This window comes from Nyctereutes procyonoides, unplaced genomic scaffold (genome assembly GCF_905146905.1).
Source record: "Nyctereutes procyonoides isolate TBG_1078 unplaced genomic scaffold, NYPRO_anot_genome, whole genome shotgun sequence".
In the NCBI taxonomy this organism is placed as follows: domain Eukaryota; kingdom Metazoa; phylum Chordata; class Mammalia; order Carnivora; family Canidae; genus Nyctereutes; species Nyctereutes procyonoides.
The window spans coordinates 20,847,722-20,874,871 of NW_026575142.1; the positions used below are offsets into that span (position 1 = coordinate 20,847,722).

The 27,150-nt window shown below is 34.3% G+C and overlaps 1 protein-coding gene across 2 annotated transcripts in view; it reads left to right on the plus strand.

Annotated features, from left to right (window-relative positions):
* The window catches only part of LOC129498651 (sodium channel protein type 3 subunit alpha), a 104,596-nt gene that overhangs the window by 18,893 nt on the left and 58,553 nt on the right, over nucleotides 1-27,150 (plus strand). The window contains exons 3-9 of one of the 2 annotated variants that reach the window (XM_055308149.1): nucleotides 8,494-8,804; nucleotides 14,037-14,155; nucleotides 17,136-17,225; nucleotides 21,635-21,763; nucleotides 22,467-22,558; nucleotides 23,400-23,672; nucleotides 23,880-23,943. In XM_055308149.1, the coding sequence (XP_055164124.1) occupies nucleotides 8,544-8,804; nucleotides 14,037-14,155; nucleotides 17,136-17,225; nucleotides 21,635-21,763; nucleotides 22,467-22,558; nucleotides 23,400-23,672; nucleotides 23,880-23,943 (1,028 nt within the window). In that variant the 5' untranslated portion in view covers nucleotides 8,494-8,543. Of the gene's footprint in view, nucleotides 1-8,493; nucleotides 8,805-14,036; nucleotides 14,156-17,135; nucleotides 17,226-21,634; nucleotides 21,764-22,284; nucleotides 22,377-22,466; nucleotides 22,559-23,399; nucleotides 23,673-23,879; nucleotides 23,944-27,150 lie in introns of those variants that run through there. The other variant, XM_055308148.1, reaches the window with a different exon arrangement.

Below are 27,150 nucleotides of genomic sequence, written 5' to 3' on the forward strand. Positions count from 1 at the left end.
GTATAAGAAGCTAGCCTGGGCTTTTAATTTATCTTCAAATATCTCTAAAGTTCTTAAAATACATGTCAATATATTTCCATCAGATGTGGGTTGTAAATCTGTTATTAATTCATTCCTATTTACCTTCTACATTAAAAACAAAGGTGAGGACCATATTGTTCCATTTCTTAGACTGCACCACTCCATTCTTAACATGGGGCTAAATACATAGTAACCTCCCTGGGAGATTCCATTTCTGAACACATGACCTAAAAATCTCATTTCATAGGCTTGGAGCTATGAAATTAATAGCTATTCCTGAACTACATGGGTTTAAATCCTGTCTTCTTCACATACTACTTTTGTAACCTGGACCAGTTATCCAATCTACCTGTACCTAGGTTTTTTTTATCTCTAAAATGGAAATAATGAAGTTAAATAAGATTAAATGATTAAACCTCTTAAGATTAAGTGAGTTAATGTATATAAGTTACTTGACAGAGTATCTAAGACAAAGCAACAATTTAACAGAGGTTTATCTATTACTATTTAATTCTCAAAGCCATCTAGTTAGGTAAGCACACCAATCAGATGTTATTTCAAAAATCTTCTGAAATAATGAAAATAATATTTAATCCTGCCTTGGAGAGTGTCCAGTAGTTATCACTATAATGTACCAAATGCTCTGTATATGCCTTTAATAAATTATTATTCTCTTTGTCACATATGCTACCTGAAAATATAGTAAATGCCAGATAATCATTAGCCCAAAATAAAAACCCCTTTAGAAAATGTTAGTAACTTTATTCAAAGGAAGGGTAGTTAGTCCATTTTGTCTTTTAGATTATGCACTTCCTATAATAGTCTTTCATTGATACCAAGAAAACACAGCATTGGACCCAGTCTTTCCCCAACAAATTGCTCTCTCATTATCAAGGACATGAAAATATTGTGGGTTTTTTTTTTCTGATCTCTCAAGTTGTATGACACAGAACAGCTTTCCACCCTTGAAGATGACAAATTTACAGCCTCTGACATAATTTTGTCTCCATGGGAACAGACCAGAATTCATTGATTTTTGGTTGTAACATAATCATAAAGATTCCTACAAAGGGAGAGAGAAACTATTGATATTAACAGGTTGTAGAACAATGCGATTTTCCAAACTGTCTGCTATTTTCGAAATTAGGCAAGATGAGAACTCACAGGCCATATAAGTAATGGGGAAAAATACTTTGTCCTTGCCTCACTGATGCCTTGGCATATCCCAAATATTTACCATGCCCTTTTTTTTTTCAGATTCTGGTTCATTAACAAATATTAGCTTTGTATTCATATCTGCTGGTTTCATATAGTTTTAAAAGCTTATGTTAATATCATAGCATACAGATAATGTGAGCCTGGAAAACAGAATTGAACTATATATACCTATTTTCTGTAGTTATTTATCTACAGCTTAGATCTTTAAAATCAAATCACATAATAGTAAGATTCAAGATAAAAATGTCAACTGTAATAGGAAAAGTCAGTCAAGAATAGAATGTGTGGAAAATGTTTTGCCTCAGAGCAACAATTTGTGTTGTCAGGAGACGTCTCAGTGAAGGTTACTTAGCTTCTCTGTGCCTGTTCTTCATTTATTTTAAATGCAGGGAGTTGACTAATTGTCAAATCCAATATATGCCTTTTAATTAGCATCTTCAAAATCCCTCTTTTCGCATCTATGTAACTGTTCTGACTTCATTGTCTAATTTTCCTCTCCTTAAAAACTGGTAGTCACAGGAGTCCTGTCTTTGTATCTTTTCATTTTTTCCTAGACAGTGTAATGCACATTCTTATCTTCAGTTTCAACCAGTGACTCTTTAATCAACATTTTCCCAGCCCAGACGGCTTTCCTGATTCTCAGACTCATATTTTAATTACATACCCAGCTGTCTCACAGGCATCTCAAACTAAATAAATCCCAAACAGAATTTATTATCATGCCCTACAAACCCTCCACTTCTCTGTTGGGTTAATAACAACCTGCGGTTTAAGCCAATCTGGGATTGAGCTTGACCTCATATGTCTTCATCAAGCCACATATCAGGATCGTAAAATCTCATTGATTTTCTCTCTCCTAATTTTGCATTGAATACAATCCTCTGTGTTTTTTTTTTTTTCCTCTGAATTATTCACAGCCTACTATCTTCCAGGCACTATGCTCACCTTCTAGGAGGATGTTCTCATTTAATGTCACATTAACTCTGTGAAGTATGTGCTACCACTGCTGTCATTATCTTTATCATGCAGATAGGGAAACTGAAGATTATGAAAGACTGAAAAAAATGCTCAAGGTCACACTACTAGAAAGTAGCAGAGCTAGGGCTTGAATATGGTTCTGATTGTCATGTCTAGGCTCTTAAATAGTACAGCTCTAGTCACATTCACTTGCCCTCTGCTTTAGACTCCTGCTGTCCATCTTGTTTCCTTCTAGGGCAGTTCTCAAAGGGTGGTTTGTGGACAACTGGAGGTTCCTGAGTCCCTTTCGGGTGGGATGCAATGAGGTCTAACCTATTTTCTTCATACTAATACCAAGATGACCTTTGCCTTTTTTTACTGATAGTGCAAAAGTCATGGAGTGAAACTGCTAATGCCTTAGCAGGAAGCAAGGCAGCAACATCAAACTGTAGAAGGGATCCTTGTTTTCTTCACCTCACCCCTTCAGTAAGAAAAAAGTTCATATGAGAATATCTTTAATGAAGAAGTAAATATTATTAATTGTATTCAATCTTGACCTAAGGAATATGTGTTTTTAATATCATGTGCAATGAAATTGGAAAAATACATTAAGCATTTGTGCTGCATCTTGCAGTTCCATGGCTATTCTCAAGGAAAAGCACTTGTGTGATTGTGTCAGTCAGGAGTTGAATAAGCCACTTTTTCTTTTTTCATGGAACACCATTTTCACTTGAAAAAAGAACTGACAAACTATGGTTATTCAGACTCAGATATTTAGCAGATATTTTCTAAAAAATGAACAAAGGAAAAGCCTGTCACTTCAGGAAAAGCAAATGACAGCATTCGTTGTCAATGTTAAAATTTGAGCTTTCAAGTGGAAATTGGAATTTTGGAAAACTTTTACCTGCTGCTGCGAACTAGACAGCCTCCGAATATTTTGTGACTTCCTCAGGAGAATAATGGTGATATTAACAAATGTGATTTTTGAATGTTAATGAAATTTGTTAAATTTGGGGAAATCTGCCTAACACTGTGCCAATATTTTCCAAATGATCCATGCATGAAGGTGCAAAATCCATCCAAAAAGTAAAATCAGTAAAAAGGTCGTGATACAGTTTCAGATTCCACATTGAAACTAATTCAAGAAACTCATTTGTAGAAAGTTTTGGTGTGTATCAAAGAAGAATATTCACAAGTGCCTGAAAAGAGAGGTAAAATACTTCTTTCTTTTCCAGCTACATATATATATATATATATATATATATATATATATATAGAGAGAGAGAGAGAGAGAGAGAGAGAGAGAGGATTTTCTTCATGTACTTCAATCAAAACAACATATCTCAACAGACTGAACTTGGAAGCAGATAAGAGACTCTGGCTGTATTCCACAAGCCAGACAGTAATAAGATTTGCCCAAATTTAAAATAAATTCCTGTTTCTTACATCATTTTTTAAATTTATGATAATATAGTTATTTTTGTTAAAAACACGCTTTTGATGTAAACATACCAGGGCTTATTATTAACTATATAAAATTTATAAAATCTTTTAATTTTAATATGGTAGATATGAATAGATAAGTCCCCTATAAACAAAAGCTCTTTGACACTGTCAATAACTTTAGGAGTATAAAAGTATCCTGAAACCAAAATATTTGAAAACCATTGCTCTAGGATCACCCCAGCTATCTACCCTTCATACTGCCACCATTTTTTCTAAACTCCAAATTGATCCCGCACTCCCCGTCCATGGCTTACTAATCGTGCTGTACAAGATCTTTGGTGATCTATATTCTATCAGTGTTTCAGTCCTTGCTTTTACCACTCCCTTTTGAGCAGTTTGGTCTCAACCCATAATGAACTTCTTAGCCCCTTCCAAGCTCTCCCTGCCCTTTCTTATTTTGGGCCCATGCATATACTGTCTTCCAGCCTAGCATGTCTCTACTGTTATGTCTTCCTACCAACTTTCTCCCAACTGCCACCAACCCACTAGTTGGTCAAATCCCAACTAGTCTATAAAACTTCCTCAGGGAAACTTCCCTCATCTTCCCTCCCCATCTTTACATGGGAAGAATAAATTGCTCCCATTTATCGAGCTCAGACAACAATCAGTTTTATATAATTATATTATAATTATTTGTATAAACTTCTCACACCAGATTGTCAGCTCCTTAGTGGCAGGGACCATGGATGCCTAGTCCAAATAGTGTTGATACACAGTAGTCCCTCAATAAATATATCTTGAATAAACGATCCTAATCCTTCCAGGTTTAAAACTATGTGGTCCATCCCTACTATAGGATTAATCGAACTATACTATTTTTATTGATTAACAGAGGGATGCACTTCCTTTACTCACACACATGCACACACACACTTTGGTTTTTAATCAAAGAGATCATCTCCTGAGATCTTTTTTTTAAATCTTTTTTTTGTCCTTGTAAGGACAGCTCTGGAAAAAATTTGGCATATTAAATTTGATGTATTTTAATAAATTATAATGCACATAGATTCATTAATAATATATATCCCACACCAAGGCATCAGTAGGAATTAATTTTTAAAAGTCTCCTCTAATAGGAATAAAATTATGTAAGAGGTCTATATAACAGGCTCACAAAGAACAAGAAAGAAGAGGAAAACATTAAAATAGGACTGCCATGGAACTATGAGATGTTTCTAAACAGCAAAGCTGCAGGAGAAGCCATGAGACACTCCCCTTACTGTGATTTTTAATGTCTTAGCCTATCCAAATATTGGGCAAATCTTAGTTCACCTTAGAGGAAAGGCCAAGTGAATGGAACTGGCCTATCTTCTCAGGATTTAGAGACAACCATATGCAGTTTCAAAAAGACTTCTTTACTTCTTTTTGACCAAGACTCAAATTCTTTGTTCTAGTCCTTGATAAGTGAACAGAAAGGTATAAAATTATTTGTTTAAATATATTTTTGTGATTCTGTGATGGTACCTTGTTCCATGTCATCTTAGACAAATCAAAGTAATCTATACAGATTATTAAAATATCTCCACATTATTTTTAACCTAATTTCATTTTAAAACTTAGGAACCAGGGAACTCCAATTAAATGAGTATAATTGGTTATTTCTTTGTGGCAAAGTGTTGCTACATATATGGTAAGGTATTTCATTTCAATGACACTAAGGTTGAGGAAAGTTAAATGTCCAAACCGTTAGTGACAGGCTCAGTATGAACCCAAAACTCAGATTCTGATTGCTGCATGTTTTTCATCCCATTTTAAATAAAGAAACAAAAATTAGTTAAATTAAATGCTCAAATATAAAAGTAACATTTCTTGTCCCCTAAGAAACCAACAGTGTTTCATAGAAATGTCTTAAGATATCTTCATCATGCTATTTAATTTTCATTTAGCATTTAGTAAGAACCTTACCCATTCAGTTCATGAAAGGTGATAAGAGACGGGTGGATTACACATCTCTCTGGGTATTTAAGGCTTGCAGTTAATGTGCAAACTCCTTCCACATTCAAAAGATAATGTGATTATTCCATACATCCTAGCACTGCACTATATGGACATCAAAATGGACATAAAATAGCTAAAAACTTTAATTCTACTTTGCACCATTTGCCATGAATTTAAAAGGCACCAAATAGTTGAATTAGAAGGTTTGAGAACAGTTATTGTTTTTTTTTTAAATTGTATTTATTTATTCATGAGAGACACAGGCAGAGGGAGAAGCAGGCTCCCTGCAGGGAGCCCGACGCGGGACTCGATCCTGGGACTCCAGGATCACACCCCGAACCAAAGGCAGATGCTTAACCGCTGAGCCACCCAGGTGTCCCTAGTTATTCTATTTTAATAAAAAATTAATCAACTATTTATTTTGTGCCTTCTAAGTTCCCTTGATGGAGTACAAACACACACACACACACACACACACACACACACATACAAAACAAAAAGCCCCATCCCACGACAAATCAGTTCTTTTTCAGAACTAGTGCAAGAAATGGCACAGCTTTTTGACATCTGTTATTTTATCTTACTTAGAATATACCTTCATAGTAGCAGAAAATATAACAATGTCATATTTTAAATACTAATTCAATGAAAAGACACAGCTGTTATAAACACTTTAGTCATCAGAACAGACCAGGGAACAAGTGATTCAGATATAAACTCAAAGCATCTATAATGATCTATAATCATTTTTGATCTATTATCATTTTTATGTTGCCATAAGATCTAAAGTCTCTTATTGTTTGCAAGCTTAGTATAACCAAGAAATAAACAGCACAGAATTAGCAGGCCATTTAGAGATAAACTATTATGGAGACCAGAATAAGTGTGGGGGCAGAGATGGGAGTGGGTAGTTAGGATAGGCAAAATGTCACAGATGACTTTGATGATGTCATGGTTGTAGATTGTTCTATAAGATGACTGATGTATTCACTGTATTTTGTTGTTATTATTTCTATTTCCTACCTTGATTTTTTAAATGTGATTTTTGGCACAATGCAAAATAAAATCACTGTTAACTTGTTTTGAAATTTATGCAGCCAGCTTCTTGTATGTTTTTCACTTTTGTCATATTTCTAGCACAATTTTTTTTTTTTTACCTTTCCTGGAGAATTGAGCAGGGCCACTGCATGTGTCTGCCTTCTCTCCTTTCTAATCTCAGACAGTTGCTTGTCATGTGTGATTATGCCCCTGTACTAGCCCACTCCTGGATCTCCAAGGTCAGCTGTGGTTCCACTAATTCAGGACCTTACTTAAAGGAAAGTGACTTGAATTGTGAGGATGCTTGAAACCACAATAGAGGAAACAGCTGAAGGAATGAAGGATAATTAGATTATGATAGCTGACACCAAGACAGTGCTTACCAATTCCAGAATTATTTTAGACACTTAGTGTAAATAAATTCATTTATTCCTTATGATAATCCAGGAGGTCAGTTCTCATAGGATCCCCATTTTATAAGTGGAGATGAAAGCACTGAGGGGTTACATTTTGCAAAGTCATACAGCTCATAAATTACAGAGCCAGGGTTAAGAACAGAGAGCACCTAGCTCCTAGTCCATGCTTCTAACCACTACACCAAATGGAAGATTCAGAAAGAATAAGAAAAGTGTCTTAGAATAGTTGAAGAACAGCATACTGGAAAAGGAAATATATTCCACATTGCATCAGAAGGATCCAAGGTGAAAAGCTGAAAAGAAAGGACGGACACCTGTATGGTTCAGTTGGTTAAGTGTCTACCTTTGGCTCAGGTCATGATCCCAGCATCCTGGGAGCCAGTCCTTCAAGGACCTGCATTGGGATCCTTGCTCAGCAGGGAGACTGCTTCTCCCTCTGCCTGCCACTCCCCCTGCTTGTGTGCGCTCGCTTTCTCTCTCTCTCTCTCTAACAAATAAAATCTTTAAAAAAAAAAGCTGAAAGAGAATAGTTTTGACATCTCTGTTGCTGCTGATGGTCAGATTTTGTTTGATGAACCAATGGTCAATGATGATGATGATGACAACCAGAAACGTGGTTGGATTAGGCAAAACTACTTTTCCTATCCTGAGATTTTATGAGTCAGACATATGCCACTGTATTTCTTTATTTGTAGAGCTAGTAACACGTGATAAAAGGAGCAGGGGTGGGGGCAGGGAGCAAGGGGAGAAATGATGGGTCCTTAAGTAATTTCACTGACAAGCGTAACTGCCAGTACTCTTTTTCCAAAAGTACACTAATATGTTTTGGCTCAAAAGTCTCAGACTAGACTTTGATAGACTTATAAAATTGGTTTATTGGAAATGTGACTGGATAATGATCCTTCAGTTTAAAATATGTAGTGCAGCACTAAAGCGTTTATACTTTTAAAAACTTTCTAGAGGGGCACCTGGGTGGCTCAGGCAGTTAAATGCCTGCCTTTGGTTCAGGTTGTGATCTCTAGATCCTGAGATCGAGCCCTATATCGGGCTTCTTGCTCAGCAAGGAGTCAACTTCTATCTCTCCCTCTCTCCCTCTGCCCCTCTTCACTACGTGTTCTCTCTTTCCCTCTCTCTCAAATAAATAAAATCTTAAAAAAAAATTAGGTTACTAAAAGAGTCCCCAAAGGAACATTGTAAAATGTTTATACCGTACAGTGAGAAAGAAAAGTCCATGTATTGAAGAAAAGAATCTTTCACCACAAATAAAGTAACAGTCATTTATTAATATACTAGCAAAGAAAATTACTAGAAGAAATATTAAATAACATCTTGGTTGATTCTCTTAATACCTCTCACTCACTTGCTTTCCTAACTCTAATGCATTTTTTCTCTTTGGTAGGCAATTCGTATGCAAGGAGCTAAACGTACTTAAATGTGCAGGATGAAAAGATGGCACAGGCACTGCTGCTACCCCCGGGCCCTGACAGCTTCCGCCTTTTTACTAGAGAATCTCTTGCTGCTATCGAAAAACGTGCTGCAGAAGAGAAAGCCAAAAAGCCCAAGAGAGAACAAGAGGATGACGAGAACACACCAAAGCCAAACAGTGACTTGGAAGCTGGAAAGAACCTTCCATTTATTTATGGAGACATCCCTCCAGAGATGGTGTCAGAGCCACTGGAGGACCTGGACCCGTACTATATTAGTAAGAAAGTGAGTACTGATTCTATACTTTCAAAAGTTAAGTTATAATTCCAAATGTCAGTCTTTAATTAAACACTAACTTTAATAGACTTTCCTCTGGCTTATATGTATACTACATCATAGGTTTTCTACTGTTAAAGATTTTATACTTTTTATTTCCATTTGCTTTGTAAGTACAGTATGAGCAGCAACAACACTGATAAGAAGTGAAGTCAAGATTTGGCTATAGTGAAGAGATATGAGACATGAACAATTTCTACAATTCCACAGTACCTGAAATAGTCAAAATTAAAATTGACACCAACAAAGCAAAATATCTCTTATCACTGACATTTTTAAGCACGAGATAGACAACAGAAGAACAGCATGCAAAAGAACAGTTATGGGCATGTGTACTTCTTATTGTTTAGTTCTTAATTGGCTTGAGGTTTCCCCACAATAGCTTTGTCTTCTAGAAGGTAATAATCTTACTTAGCAACCTCCAATAGGAAGACAATACATTGACAAGCGCAGTCACACCTACTTTTTGTTAAAACATCACTCTGCGGGGGGGAAAAAAAGATAAAAACCCCTCAATTTTCTCTATCTACATATGATCTGAATCTAGTTATGACTATTGTCTTCCTAATGCTATAATAACCACATAATTCTGTCAGAATTAACTAGTTTTTAAAGTTTAACCAACTGTGCAGAGTTTTATAGTAAACATTTTTTTAAATGGATGATATTCATTTCATCATCTAATTGATATTTTGGCATTTTACAACCACAATTTATATTTCACATTCAAAAGCATAAAAACAAGTCTTTGTCGAAACTAAAGATAAATAAAATATCACCACGAATTGATGGTTTGTGGTTTAAAGAAGATACTGAATACCTTTATTAATCAGAACCAATCCTTTTAAAAGCAATTTAATCTTATAACATCAGTGATAAGGTTAAAAAAAAAATCCTGATAGTTAACCATCCAGATGTGGAAATAACCCTGTTGCCCAAAAAGAGGGCTTCTCAAACTTGCATGTGTAAACACATCATCTGAGGATCTTGTTAAGATACAGATTCAGATTCCGGAGGTCTGGGTGAGGCCAGAGAATCCTGCATCTCTAACAAGTCCTTGAGTGAGATTCCTGCTGTTATAATTCACAGGCCACACTTGGAATAGCAAGCTTTAAAATGCTTTCTATGAATCACAAAACAAATTCAAATAAACAGGCCCTTTCTTTTTCCTTTGAAATTAGTTTCATGAAAAGTGGCATTTAATATAGATTCACGTATTTTTAAAACTAATTTATTCCAGTACTTTACTATAGAAGTGATAAGGAAAAGTTTGAAATTTAGGTACGTTATTATTGCACATGATGATGACAGTGAGACATTCCCCTGAGAAACTAGAACAAAATTTTCCTTAGAATTACTGATTGAAGTATATATTTGCAAAGATATCTTTAAGACACAAGGGTATGCTCACTCTGACATGCTTAGAAGTATTAGCTACTTAAGGAAGGGAAGTGCCCTTAAGACAGGAAATCAGTAAGATTAAGGAGTGGGAGAGTAACAGAGATGAACACTGGCATTTTCCACGGGAGACAGATCTTTAGTAGTAGCCCTGAAAGCATCCCCCCCCCCCCCGCCAAATCAAGACTATTTTCATTGTAGATGGACTACACAGGGCTACCTAACAGAGGTGTCATTAAACATTCTGCGGCATTTGATTAAGTCGGCTTGGTGTGGACTCCACCCTCAGCAAAGACCTTATAATTTGTCTTCCCACAGATCTGCTTGAAAGGAAAGAATATGCTGGTTGTGCCATTGCGATTATTTCAGTCCATGTGACAGTGAAACATCTTGTTTTAGTAAATAAATAGATTGGCATTCTGATTGTGTATGTCAGCCTTTCAAGCTTGGTTAATGTGAGTCTGCTGCTAAGAAACAGAATTGTCCTCTGTGTGCTAACAAAGTCAGTTTTTATTTCCTCCCTGAAAACCAGACTTGGACTTTGATTTATTCCTCATGGCCATGGTCCATCTTGGGAGGCAGCTATATTATTTACTTTTTACTGTTGGTACACTGCTTTTCTTTATGAAGTACCTATAAAAATGAAGACTGAGGTGCTATTGAAGAAAAAGGTAGTTTGTGATTGTGAGCTAACATAGGAAGCTAATGGAAAATTTCTGGAATTCAAAAACATGGTATGAAGTTTATGTTAATTATATGAATAATGGAAGTAAAAGGCATTTTAAAACTATAAAGCATTATTTAACAGGTTGCTACCATTAAATCTGATATAGCCTATATACATAATTTAATCAGATAACCAGATGAAGCACATCACAACATATTTTAATGGTATTTAAGTTGACCAGGTAATAACTGAAGAATAGTGACAGTGATCATCATAATAGCTAACATTTGTCATGCTCCTCCTTTGTCAGGCACTGTGTCAATGCGTTAAATGGCATAATTCATTTAATATTCAAATAACCTGTCAAGCAGATACGATGTTAGCCTCATCTCACACATGGGCAATGTCAAGTCCAGAGAGGAAGTAAGTTGCCCAAGTCACATTCGATAAGCAGTGAATTCAGAGACTGAACCTAAGCAGTAAGAGCTCTTCAACATTAAGCAAAACTTATATGGCATTTATTAATAAAATGAAAGAAAGTGTTAAAAAATTGGTTGCATACTGTTTTGGGTTCTCTGATCGATCTGGTCTTATTCAGAGATGTAAAACTTACTCTTACCTCAAGTAATAAAAATTTTAGTGAACCTGTAAGAAGTGTATTTATCTGGGGACAAGCAAGCAGTATTCCAGAGAGAACAGCAACTAATTTGACATGCTTTTAGCTATAACATTCATCACCTTAGTACCAAGATGTAGTCATTTTTTAAAGCCACATCAGTATTTACCATTAGTTGGTGATCAGATTTTGGAGTTGATACTATTTATCCCCCCTCCAATATCTGTTATTCTCTATAATAACTTTCAGTTATTTCAATAACCTCAGAATCCCAAAGTTCAAATGTCTTCCTTGTGATTCTTTCACTATATGGAGTATTAGCATTTTATTCCTCATTTCTCAGAATTCAAGGTTTTGTGTTAGGTGTAGTTCCCCAGAAATAAACTGAAATTGTCTTCTTAAGGCTTCCTCTGTTCCAGAACCTGTAAATTCAATGAAGATGCCCTTGGCATGTCATTTTTAATCCCATTAGTTCCACAAAGGCTAATCTTTTGGGAGAGCAGAGGATTTCATGTTTAAAGGGACAGTTCATTCCTGTCACTCTGTTTTTGGAGATTTTTAAAAATTAATTCATCTCCTAATGTTACTAGTGGTAACTGTTCTTTTCAGAGAAATTGCTTCACAAAAGCATGAACAAATGCACTTTAGATTATGGTGAACTTTACATCATTGAATACCTTAAATGGATCTAGACTGTTTGAAATATTAAATGATCTAATCCTGTGGATTCAAGAAAATCCTTTAATGTATTTGTGCTTCGGGGGTAGTTTTTCCAATATCCACTGTCCCTTATGGATGATTTCCATGCTAGTAAAGAAGTTTACTTGCCCTCTTTCTAGAGTCGTTCAAATTTATAGATTGCAATACATGGAAAATGGTTGGTTCAGTATTGCTTGGCTCCATGGTCTTGAATACAAAAGGGCAATGTATGGAAAAATTATTTTCTCTGTCCCTTATACTCACAATATAAATATTTCTGTCTACTTATTCAAACACTACCATGTTGTCAGTGAACATGATTGTATGGGATACAGCCCTTAGTTTAAGAGTAAGAACATATTATTAAACAAATGGATATATTGAAGTCTTAAAGGTAAATGGCATCTTAGAGGTAAGCCTGCACTTAATTAAAACAAGTATTTATGTACAAACCACACTATTAAATACTGTGGAAAAAAATGGAGAAAAAGTAGATTACAGGCTTTTTATGCTCAATAGTTTATAACAACTTCTAACCTAGTCTTCAGTGCAATGAACCCTACATGTAAATTGCTACTTGACTGTAATTACTAGCAACATGCCAATGTGTACAAATTAATATACTAAGACTTACTGGTAAAGGGAAACAATTAGGGAGTGATGAGAAGGCAATGATTTATCTGGAAAGACATGATGCAGGAGGTGATTTTAATAGCTGAAGACATTTTCTGAGAGTAGGGTTTTTCAACCCTGGCTGCATATTAGAATTACCTGAGGAAATTTTTAGAATAATATCCATGTCTGTGCCCATCCTCCAGAAATTGATTCAGTTGGTTATGAGTGGGACCCAAATACTGGCGATTTTAAAATCACCTCAAGAGATTCTAATTTGCAGATAAGACTAAGAACCTTTGATATAAGTCAGTGGGACCTCATTGTCAGGCCTGCTATGGACCTGAAATGGGGGGAGTTTATATTAGATAACCTCTCAGGTACCTCCTTCCTCTAGGATTTTATGACACATTTTCAGAATCAAAGGGGAGAGCTGACAGGGTTGTGAGTGGAACTGCCAAGTGGACTATATTGGTTGGAGCAGAGATGTCTTAGAGATGTCTACAGTGGGAAAAACTAAAAGATGATCCTAGAGAGATGTGGTGGGTAATCACCACGTAGCATAGCTTAAATGTTAAATTGATGATTATAGGTTTCAGGTCATAGGATTTTAGCTACAGAATGCCCTTGGAAATGATGTATTTAAGCTTAATTCTCAATGCAGCTGTCCCTTTTCAGTATTACCAGCAGATCTACAGAATCAGCTAAACCAGGTTATTCAGTGTGTTTGAACATTTTAAAGTAGGACAACTACCATAGGAGAAATAGAGAGGCTTCACAAACTTTAGAGTTCAAAGACTTGAAATAATTGAAATAAAAAAGATTATTTTAGTAGCAATATGTACCAAATAATCTGAAAAAGTTACCAAAGCTGGAGACAGATGGTAAGCTTTAAATAAAATTGGAGTCTTTAAAGTTACAATTTGATAAATAATTTTCTGTAGGATCATCAGTTTGTATCAGAAAATTAGAACCTTAGAGACAAATTAGATAATGTAAATAATATGTTTATTCATAGCTATATGTTATTTTAGGGGAGAAATATCAAACATGTTGTATTTATGATATACCAACTTGTTTAAACAAGTTTGAACAAACAAATCAGGTAAAAAGTTCTTCATGTGTTTAAGCTCTTCAAGTAAGCCATTTGTGTAATCTAGTAATTTTTTTCTAATATTTTCTTTTTCAGACTTTTATAGTATTGAATAAAGGGAAGGCAATTTTCCGATTCAGTGCCACCTCTGCCTTGTATATTTTAACTCCGCTAAACCCTGTTAGGAAAATTGCTATTAAGATTCTGGTACACTCATATCCTTTTCATGTGACTGAGTACTGGTGCTTAATTTTATAGAAAACGTCATTCTTTTAATATATATTTTTAATATACATTTATATTTTACATATATTGTTTTATATATTATATATAATTTATTTGAGATTGATGGTGACATTGTTATTCAATCTGTTTTTCTCATTGATTTTCTGCCATTCATAAAAAGATTAGTATAGAATGACTATTATGATTTTAGATGTAAAAATGAACTATGTTAGTGAATGTGTAAATGAAGCATACTCTGTAGAAGGAACAACAGCAAATCTACTTGACACTTTTATTATCCTCAAGTAGATCATACATAATTATTGCTAAAGAAATGTAGCCTATTGTGGTTACTATTATTATCTATATTACCAAATATTCACACTTTTATGCCTTAATTGGTTCTGTATCTTCAGCATCTGAGTCTGTTCATCTTCCTTCCTTTACTAAATATTTATTAAACTACTATATGCCTATGTATTTAATAATATGTACTTAAAAATCACTGAACTTAAGATTACTTACAATGATAATCAAAAACCATACAAACAAGGACAGAATAGGTGTGGATTTCAAGAAAATTCTCAAATAGGTAATGATAAAATAGAAAGGTATTCAGAAGCTGTGTTTAAGAATGGACATTTTTAAAATTTTTTTAAAGTTTTTATTGAAATTCCTGTTAGTTAACATACAGTATAATATTAGTATCTGGTGATTCAACAGTTCCATACAACACTGCTCATCACAAGTGCCCTCCTGAATCTCCATCATCTATTTAAACCATCCCCACCCACCTCCCCTCTGGTAACCATCAGTTTGTTCTCTGTAGGTAAGAGTCTATTTCTTGGTTTGCATCTTTTCCTCCTATGATCATTTGTTTTGTCTCTTAAATTCCACATATTCATGAAACATATGGTATTTGTCTTTCTCTGACTTATTTCGGTTAGCATAATACACTCTAGCTCCATCCACATCATTGAAAATGGCATGGTTTCTTCCTTTTTTGATGGCTGAATAATATTTCAGTGTGTGTGTGTGTGTGTGTACCCCACATCTTCCTTATACATTCATCAGTTCATGAACATGTGGGCTCTTTCCATAATTGGTTATTGTTGATAATGCTGCTATAAACATCAGGTTGCATGTGCCCCTTTGAATCAGTATTGTTGTATCCTTTGGGTAAATACCTAGTAGTGCAGTTACTGGTCATAGGGTAGTTCTATTTTTAACTTTTTGAGGAACCTCCATACTGTTTTCCAGGGTGGCTGCACCAGTTTGCATTTTCACCAAGAGTGCAAGAAGGTTCCCCTTCCCCCACATCCTCGCCATCAATTGTTGTTTCCTGTGTTCTTAATTTTAGGTATTCTGACAGGTTTGAGGTGATATTTCATTGTAGTTTTGATTTGTATTTCCTTGATGATGAATGATGTTGAGCATCTTTTCATATGCCTGTTGGCCATCTGTATGTCTTCTTTGGAAAAATGTCTATTCATATCTTTTGTCCATTTTTTAATTGGATTATTTGGTTTTGGGGTGTTGAGTTTTACAAGTTCTTTATATATTTTGGATACTAATCCTTTTTTTTTGGATACTAATCCTTTATCAGATATGTCATTTACAAATAATCTCCCATTCTGTAGATTGCTTTTTAGTTTTGTTAATTGTTTCCTTTGCTGTGCAGAAGCTTTTTATTTTGATGAAGTCCCAGTAGTTTATTATTGCTTTTGTTTCCCTTTTCCCTTGCCTCAGGTCATATATCTAGTAGGAAGTTGCCATGGCCGATGTCAAGGAAATTATTGCCTGTATTCTCCTCTAGGATTTTAATGGTTTCCTGTGTCACATTTAGATTTTTAATCAAAAATGTGAATTTTATATAGATTCAAAATAGCCTTATAAAAACTAAAAGAGAGACAAAAGATTGGTTAACCTAGAAATAGGGCAAATAAGACTTAACTTTTTGAGATTCATTTGAACTCTTTTCATTCTATGGTTTGATATCAGTAAGTATTTGTATTTTTAAATAAAATATTTACCTCCAAAATAATCATAATCTTCCTTAGAGTGAAGTCTGATTGAGATCCTAAGAGAAATTAGTTACAGCTAATTCTCAGGAAGTTTTCAAAATAGTGTTTATCTGTATGGTGTGGTATCTAGATGGCCCATTTAGTTCCCCCACAGTCTAAAGTGAAAATAAAAAGTTAGAAAACAATAGTAACTTATCAGCAAAAAATTCTCTCTCCCTTTATTCTTATGCTATAAACACTAAAAGAATGAGTCTCATCACAATAAGACTATTAAAAATAGCTAATTACAGTAGAATTCTCAATCAGTGTAATCTTTGAAAATACTGGGGTAGACATTCTCAGAGTTTTTATATTGCATTCGTTAATCTTTTGTCAGTCAGTGGTGATTTTAAATTATATCTAAGTACAACCACATATAATTACATTCATATTTTTTATAATTTTACACTTATATTGTGAAGTTACTAAAGAATGGTCATTTCCAGGGCACCTGAGTGGCTCAGTGGTTGAGGGTCTGTCTTTGGCTCATGTCGTGATCCTGAATCAGGCTCCCCACACAGTGCCTACTTCTCCCTCTGCCTGTGTCTCTGCTTCTCTCTCTGTGTGTGTCTCTCATGAATAAATAAATAAAATCTTTTTTTAAAAAAGGAATATTATTTCCCCTTGCAGTGCTACTTTACATAACTGATTAGAATACAAAATTCCCATTGCTTCAAATAGAGATCTCTTTCCATTAAATTCAGTTCCGTGAAATTTTACATTTCATGGAAAATGAAAATGAGTAGACCAAGAATGTATGACAGGCTTTGAAGTTTCTTATTACTTTTGCCATTGTTTTAAAACAAATAAGTAAGACAGATTTCACAGAAAACTTTATTGATGATTTTTTTGTATGGATTGTAAATGGCCATGATAATATACTATTTATTCCTTAACTATAGCCTACTTTATTCAGCATGCTTATCATGTGCACTATTTTGACCAACTGCGTATTTATGACTTTGAGTAACCCTCCAGACTGGACGAAGAATGTAGAGTAAGTAAGAATGACTTCTTCTAATGAGAAATGCACACTCAAATTTTCTAGCAATTGCCTTATGGTTATGGTCTAACTTAAGTTTTCCACTGTTTGGAGGCAGGCTAAAAACTTCTAAGAAAAAGTTATTTCCATAAAATGAAAGAAGATTAGGGAAGTTCTTAGGGGGGAGTTTTTCTTCTATGGGGTAAGTATTCTTTCCAACAAATTCATGATAGTATACACCAGCTGGTAAACTAAGTCAAACATTTAGCATAAAAGTTAAAATTCAATCATAGTTATGCATGTTAGATAAAACACAATGACCATCTGGGGCACCTGAGTGGCTCAGTTGGTTAAGCATCTGGCTCTAGGTTTCGGCTCAGGTCATGATCTCACAGTCTGGGGATCAAGCCCCACATTATCAAACTCCACACGCAGCAGGGAATCTGCTTAGATTCTCTCTCCCAAATAGATAAATAAATCTTTTTTTAAAAAATGACCATTTGAGTAATGTGATGAATAAAATATTTTTTGTAGTATACTACTATTATTGGTATAGTCTCATAAAACAGATTTAAGTGTTTAGCACAATATTATTATATTAGGTATTTTGGTTATATATCATTACATTTAGAAAAATACATTTAGGTGTTTAAGTAACTTAGATATTTAGTTATATTTAGATATGTAGTTTATTTAGATACAGCATGTGTGCTAAAACACCCTAAATGTGTACCATAAAAGAAATAAAAGGTCTCTACAAAATCATAGCTAAAAAAATAACAGGACTTAAGGGGAAAACATGATTAAGAGAAGGTCACTCAAAACTTAAGAAACTTTGTAATTAGAACACTAATAAACACAGGAACAATCCCAAGAAAAAGATATTGGCTCAATTAAAGCTCTATACCTAAAATCGCAGCCAGTCTCAGACTCCAGGCCTTGTCCTTTCTCCCCTGAAGATGAAGACCCTGGGGATATTTCTATCATGTCAATAAAATAAAACATTTGATTTATTATTTTAATATAAAGAGAAAGATCTAAGCACAATAGTTCTTTGGCACGTTAAACCAGCCTCTACTTGTACTAAAGAAGGCTCTTCAATGTCAACTTTCTGCATTAGTACTAAGATTTTCCTTTAATGCTAAGGATGTTCTATTTAAGTGTGAGGAAAAGGATGCCACTAATTGATCCAAAGCATCAATGTGCTGGGGGAAATTTTTGCATTAACTAACATAATTTCGCATTATAACATTTTCCCCTAAGTTATCAGTCACGTGTGAGATTATTCATGACAAAGAAATATATAATTCAGTGAAATAGAAGGTATTTACATTATGTAGGCTATTTTTGTGTAATAGAATATAATGATAAGGTTTAGTGAAAAAAGTTTCTAGCATGTTCTTTTTATTGTCATATTTTTAAAAAGTAATATCCAATAGGAGATAAATTATTATGACAAATAGTGCCACTTCTATTTCTGTTTTTATAGCTTCGATGAGGATTTAATACACTATTTTAAGCCATCATTTGTCAGTGATTTAACATATTAGAGATTTTTTATAGTAACTTAGAAATGCTTCTTAGAAATCATTTTAGTAGAGAATCCAGTTCTTATGCTGAAGCAAGCAATTTAACAGAATTCTTAGTTATCATTTATGATTTGTAGATTAACAAATGGTCATACTTATATAAAACTATTCTGTATGCACTTTTCCTAGAAGAAATTACTGAAGCATTTAAACATGTACAAGTCTCATTTATTTGTATAACATTATTAAAATATAGGTAAAGAAGACATTTGAATATTATTCCTTGAATTTTCAGGTCTCTCTCTTTTCATTTTTAGACAGAGACAGAACAGGGAGGGAGGGAAGAGGGACAGGTGGAGGGGGAGGGAGGGAATCTTAAGCAGGCTCCACATCCATCCTCAACATAGAGCCCAACGTGGAGCTTAATCTCACTATCCTGAGATCATGATCTGAACTGAAATCAGAAGTCAGACGCTTAACCTACTGAGCCATCCAAGTGCCTCAGCAGGGCTCTCTTTTTAAAGTCAGTTTTAGAGATTACTATATCCATTATGAAAGTAGTCTTATCCCTACAAAAGGTTTTGACTTCATCATTCAGTGGGAGAACTTTGCACAGGTTTCCTGATCATTTATCTCTAGTCACTTGACAGCAAAGTACCAGGAAAACAAGCAAAATTAGTGGTTACAGCCAACAATCCAAACTGAACAAACAAGGGTGCAAAGAAAAGAGAACTCAGTTCTGACATGAAAACAGATCATTGATAGCATAAACAGTCCCTGTACAAAGAGGTGACACACAGAAAAGGCTGAGGACCATACGGTATAGTGAGGGTCATGAAAAGCAGGCAGATCGTAATTACAGGAAAAAACCTGGTGACATGGACAGAATCAACAGTATGATTAGGAGCCTAGTGGGACAGAGCTAAGAAAGAGCAAGGTCCCCTTGATTCTCACTTACCTGTTCAATCTAGTTTGCTAATAGGCACTTCTGAACACCTGTTCTGGGCAAAGCTCTGTCTCAGATGTTAAGCTCCAGGACACTCCTCCTTGGATAGCTATCAACAAAAACAGGGACAGAAGTAGGAACTTTAATATTACTCCTAGGAAATCTGTAGATAACCTAGAATTTCCAAAGCATAGACCATAGGGCATTAACCATTAATATGATATATAAAACGTACACTGGGCTGTCTCTTAAAGCTTTTTACAAGGCAGCTATCTCTAAACAGAAATGTCATGGTGATTATGTGTAACGTGCAAAGGTCCAAACTAAAACCCAAGTAAATATAAGTCTGGCATTGTAAATTGTATATTTTCTGAATGAGGTCAGCTACTTCATAAGTAAAGATAGCAATTATATTTATTTCTCAAAATATTAACTTATTTATTTTTAAAAGGAGGAGGAATGTTCTTAGGAAAATTGGATGTGAAGTTCTCCACATAGATTTTCCTCTTATTTCTTTGTCCCCTCATCTTAAAAAAATTACTGCAAGAAACAATGCAAAAATAAGTCTCCTAACTTTATTCACATATAAAATACTAGTAGGCTGGAAAATATAATTAATTTTAATAAGAGTAAATCAAAACTTTATGGCTTGAGTGAGGTAATTTGAAGGATAATATTAAATTGCAATTTTTAAAAGACACAGTGTTGAAAAACAAGTACTCTTTCCTCAACTATTTCTGGAAGAAACAGAAATAACAATATTGTCAACACTCAAAGGAAAGAGGGCTAAAAATGCACTATGTATCAAACAGTAAATGGAAATCCTTTCACCATTTTGGAGGCGGAAATTTGAATGTGAGCATGTTTGAACGATTTGGCTCAATTGTATAGAAATAGTAGCTAATGCAAGGTAAAAATCAGAAATTTGGTTTCTCTCTGAATTTTGGTAATTATGTAAATGGACACACATAAAATACTAATAAATTATAATTTTTCTTGTGTAAATATATGAGAGAAGCAATTTTAAAATATATACGAGAAATAGTGCAGCCACAGTGGCGCAGCGGTTTAGCACTGCCTGCAGCCCAGGGTGTGATCCTGGAGACCCAGGATCAAGTCAGACGTCAGGCCCCGCATGGAGCTTCCTTCTCCCTCTGCTTGTGTCTTTGCCTCTCTCTCTCTCTCTCTCTCTCTCTCTCTGTCTCTCATGAATAAATAAAATCTTTTAAAAATAATAAAATAATAAAATATAAAATAAAATAAAACAAAATATATACGAGAAATATATATGAGAGAAGCAGTTTTAAAACTATGACTGACTCTTAAATATAAAAAGGGGAAGCATATTTTCTAGATTAGACATGTAAAATATCCCTAAAAATAACTGTAATCATTAATAGATTTGAATGGAATATATTATTATAAATAAATCCAAGAAATTTTACCTCTAGAGCTGTATTGTCTAATGAGGGAGACACCAGCCACATGTGAAACTTGAAATTTGGCTAGTCTTAATTGTTGAAATAATAATATTTTAGTTACATTGGTTTAAATAAAATATAATATTAAAATTAAATTCATTTGTTTTTCCTTATATTTTTATTTGGCTACTGAAAATGTAAAAACTATATATGTAGCTTATATATTTTAATCAAACAGCATTGCTCTAGAGGGTCAAGTTTGATCATTACCCATAAAACACATGAAACTATTATTCTAAAATCTAAATAGTTAAAATAAATCAGATTCTTTGGGGAAGATACTATCTCTTCAGCTTAACCCTTTACTTGGGCTTATAAGATTAATTAGACTAGTCAAGTCTTTGTAAATGGAAATAAGAAATAAGATTTTAGCAAATTAAAAAAAAACACACAAAAGTATAAGATTTGCCATATTTGAAAACATGTATATGAACAGCATAAATGAAATTGTTTGGATGCTTTTCCTAGGTACACATTCACTGGAATCTACACCTTTGAGTCACTTATAAAAATCTTGGCAAGAGGATTTTGCTTAGAAGATTTTACGTTCCTTCGTGATCCATGGAACTGGCTGGATTTCAGTGTCATTGTGATGGCGTAAGTATTTTTGAAAAGTTGTTAAGCTCAAAGGAATGAAAATAGTTTTAGCACACAAACCAGGTTGTTTTGACATATTTTAAATGTAGAGTTTGCTTATTAGCCAAATTAACTATATGCCTCATATATTTTAAGAATACACTTTAGATTTAAAAAAAGGAATACACTTTACAATACATATTAGCAAGGTAAATCTATCTGGTAAGTGAGCAATAAACAATTACTTTCATGTCATATAGTCTTCTACTTCATCAAAAGGAAGTTATTCATTGAGCATAATACCTCGAACTGTACTTTGATCAGTTTTACAAACAAACTTGTTCATATTAGTGAAAATTACATTGAAATAAGAACAAAATTTTATTGCTTAAAAGCAGCTTTCAGCATATGGCACCTTGAGGTCTGTAGCGATTCCGTTTGTTAAACTCAAGGGTCTGGCTCCATATGTCAAACTCAACTTTCATTCTTTATGTAGGATAAACTTTGCCAAAACTATCAGTAACTCTGATTTAATTCTACAGGTATGTAACAGAATTTGTAAGCCTAGGCAATGTTTCAGCTCTTCGAACTTTCAGAGTCTTGAGAGCTCTGAAAACTATTTCTGTAATTCCAGGTAAGAAGAAACTGGTGTAAGATGATAGGCCCCTTATATCTCCAACTTTTCTTGTGTATTATTGTGTTGTGTGTAAACTCCCTATTACAGATACGTGACAGAGTTTGTGGATCTGGGCAATGTCTCAGCGCTGAGAACATTCAGAGTTCTCCGAGCACTGAAAACAATTTCAGTCATTCCAGGTGAGAGCTAGGTTAAACACCGAGGCTGACTTTAAATACACTATAATAATATTTAGGTTGAAATCACACTTAGATCATTAGGCTTGTTGCTTATTATTCTTGTTTGTCAACTTTAAGAATGCCAAGTGATGTCTCAATGCAGTTCAGTAACTAAAATTTTAGAAATTACATGCTTATTTATATAGTCAGCCTTTGAGTTTAACAAAATTGCATGAGTCGTCTATAAAAATACTAGTTTTGTGCATGTGTGTGTTCTCTCTCTCTCTCTCTCTCTCTACATTTATGATGTAAAGCTTTCTCTTTTATGTTCTGTAAAAAGCTTTGCCACCATACCTTTGCTAACTTATTTCTGTTTTACCATTCACTGCAGATCTATTCTGAAAATAGGTCTCCTTTAATAAAGGAGAAAAGATTATTCTTGAACAGCATGTACGTAGCATAGGACTTTTGATACTCTAAAATTCTTTTCCCCTCTGAATTATTGCTACTTGGAGGCTGGTGTAAAGAATGGGTTGGAAGGAGATGCCTAGTGAAACACAAAATCTGAAATAAAAAATAACTGCAAGTTCTTTGATGTTCATGGCAACACGTAAAACCACACGCAAAAGAAAAAAGCTTCCTGCCTAAATATTTATTTACACTTTCATTTTAAGTCTCCAGAAAGCATACTGTTCACAAATAAAAATCGGGTCTTCATCTACTTCCCAAACCATCTGAATATCCACAAAGCTTTGGTGTCTAAATAGCCGAGCAACCGTTTATGGGAAAAGAGATGTGTGTGACTAAGACACTGTGGCTTAGGAAACTCTTCCTTGGATGACCGACTGCTTTTTCTCTTCAGGTTTAAAGACCATTGTGGGGGCCCTGATCCAGTCTGTGAAGAAGCTCTCTGACGTCATGATCTTGACTGTGTTCTGTCTGAGTGTGTTTGCTCTAATTGGTCTGCAGCTGTTCATGGGCAACCTGCGGAATAAATGCTTGCAATGGCCCCCAAGCGATTCTGCTTTTGAAACCAACACCACATCCTACTTTAATGGCACAATGGATTCAAACGGGATATTTGTTAATATAACAATGAGTACATTTAACTGGAAGGATTACATTGAAGATGACAGTAAGAAATATTGCTACATTGTTAACCTTAGTGTTGCTGAATGCCTTTTCGACTATAAATAGTTTTGAGACTGTGGCTTGAAACCATCTTTGTGAATAGACCTCATTGTGTCCACTTTGGAAATAACTGAGATAGTCCAACTCTCATTTATTCCTAATGTCAGTAGGATAGATATGAAACGAAATGGTTTGTTCTTTATATTAACAGGTCACTTTTATGTCTTGGATGGACAAAAGGACCCTCTACTCTGTGGAAATGGTTCAGATGCAGGGTAAGAAACACAATTTTTAAAAATGTAGAACACTTTAACAAAAAACAGGAAAAAATACAAAGGTATTCTTACATGTATATAATAAAGAGTGATGCTACCTACCTAGGAAGTACCTTCTCTGTGTTAGAAGACTCGCTATCAGCTCTAAATTCATGGTCACTAAGATTACCCCTCTGGGTAAAGACCTTTTCTCCAGAATTCCATAGTTAAGATGTATGTACCTGACTATTACTCCAAAGTGTGAAGAAGACTCATAGTCTATCTTTTTTGTAAGCCCATCAGAGCTGTTTAATAAATACAGGGAACATTTTGATTGATGTAGGTATACGTTGATGTGATGAGTTTTGCTGTGGCTGGAAAAGACCTAGACTATAATATGATCTTTACACTGCAAGCTCAGATGGGAAACTGCTTTGAGAGAGTTAGGTATTTTTGAAATAGCATGAAAATCCCATGTGCAAAAAAAGCCAAGGGACAGATACATGTCAAAGCCATGTCTAGCTCTGAGTCTGCATACCTAACAGTTCTTTTTGGTCACATTCTACAATAAAAGACACTTTAATATCTTAGTCATCAGGTTGCTCTCTCATACTTATTTTCCCAAGAGTATTATAAATTGATTTTAGGTCAAGGTGTAATTTTTTTAGAAGCCAAGTATAGCAATAGTTAGTGACTCTTAAACCACAGAATTTACACAGAAGTATTTTGTGTCATCCTAGAAAATGGGAAACTCGTATTGCCATAAAGATCTAAGAGTATTATTGAAAATGTATATTAGTCTTAGAGATGGTGTTTTCGGGGCTGAGGGGGAAGGGAGGGGGATTGTTTTCCTGATCTTTTTCCTAACCTTTGTTAGGATAATATAGTGAATAAGACCATGAATTCTAGGGTTCATCTATATCTGGATTCAAACCTTAATTCCACCATTTACAAATTCTGACTTTGGAAAAGTATTCTAAGTTCTCTGTATCTGAGTTTATTTATTTCTAAAATGCAGAGAGTAATATTGTCTCTTAGGGTTGTTGTGGTGATTAGTTACTTAATACACATAAAGCACTTGGTTTAGCACCTGATCTATCACATGTGTTTATTGCATTTTAGGTATTATTTTTTTATTATTATGATTAATGTAAAAGTCTAGATAAAATTTTGGATAAGGTTGGATGATGCATACTCTATAGTTATTAAACCATAATAATCACTTCTCTTTATTGAGTACTTAATATGGGTTAGGTGATTTACTGGTAAAATTGATACCCACTCTTGTTAAATGTCAAATAAAATTCCAAAGAAATTTCTAATTTCAAGATTTTCTGTAAGGCTATCAAGACAGCATTGTACTGGAAAAAGAATAGGTATATATGTCAATGAAAAACAACAGACACCTCTCTCCCAAAAAATAGACCTACATAAATACAGTCAACTAATTTTTGACAGATGAAAATGCAATTCAAAGGAAACAGGAAAGTTTTTTCAACAAATAGTGCTGGAGCAACTGGAAGTCCATATGAAAAGAAATGAACCTAGATATAAATCTCACTTCTTACACAAGAACTAACTCAAAATCAACCACAGACCTATGTGTAAAATACATAGAAACCGTAAACTCCTTTAAGAAAGCATAGAATTAGGGCACCTAGGTGGCTCACTGGCTGAGCATCTACCTTTGGCTCTTGTCGTGATCCTGGGATCCTGGGATTGAGTCCCATATCAGGCTCCCTGCAGCCTGCTTCTCCCTCTGCCTATGTCTCTGTCTCTCTGTGTGTGAATAAATAAATAAAATATTTAAAAAAGCATAGAATAAAACCTACATGACTTCATATTTTGTGATAAGTTTTAAACGCCAATATATAACCCATGAAAGAAATAATTGATAAGTTGGACTTAATTAAAATTAAAAACTTATGCTCTGTAGAGACACTATAAAGGGAATGGGAAAAAAGCCATAATTGCAAGAAATTGTTTACAAAACATATATCTGAAAAAAGACATATGCAAAATACACAAAGCACTCTTAAAACTCAATGAAAAGAAAACAAATAACTCAACTTAAAAATAGGCAAAAATCTGGACATTCTGAAAGAATATATACAGATGGTTAATAAAGATATATAAAGATACTAAGCATCATTTGTCATTGGGGTATTGAAAATTAAAACAACAGTAAGTTACTACTATATACCTATTTAGAATAGCTAAAATAAAAAAAGTACTGGTAATAAATTGCTAGTGAGGATGCAGAACAACAGAAATTCTCATTCATTGCTGATGGGAATGCAAAATACTACAACCATTTTGGAGAACAATTTGGCAGTTTCTTACAAAATAAACACAGTCTAACCATATGATCCAGCAATTTCCCTACTAGATATTTAGCCAATTAACTTGAACATGCATGAGTATTTATAACAGTTGTATTCATAATCACAAGAAACTTGAAGCAATCAAGATGTCCTTCAACAGGTGAATGGATAACTGTGATGTATTCATCCAGTGAAATATTATTCATTGATAAAAAGAAAATAAGCTATCAAGCCACAAAAAGACATTGATGAACGTTAAATACATATTAAGACATGAAAAAAACCTATCTGAGAAAGCTATATTCATCTGATTCAAATTACATGACATTTTTAAAAAGATGAACAATAGAATGATAAAAAGATCAGTGTTTTTCAAGGGTTCAGGGTAGGGAATTGACTGGGTGATACATGGGATTCTTTAGAATGAAGAAACTTCTGTATGATTCTGTAATGGTGAGCATTAAGCCTTTGTCAAAACTCATAGAACTTTATAGCACAAAGAGTTAAAAGTGTATGCAAATAAAATAATTTTTAAGGTTGGGGTATCCCAGGTTGAAATACAGAATGTAACAGAGATATAAATATATTTATAATGTGTAAAATAACCTCACTGAAGGACTAGGAGAATAAGAACTGTTCTAAACAACTTTGGAAATGAATGGAGTCTATAAGACAAAGGCAAAAAAAAAAAAAAAACCTATTCTAGTTGATAAAGTTGTTCCCACGCTAGTGTGGATTAACAATCCTAAAACAACTATGCATGTATACTACTGTTGTACAATTAAGCATATAGATAGTAGATGATAGAAGCCAGCCCGTTTTGGAGGGAGAAGTTACACGTAAGCAAAGGTAGGAGTCTAGAAAGATATCCCGTGGTAATGAAGCAGGGTTGGAGACAGTATGA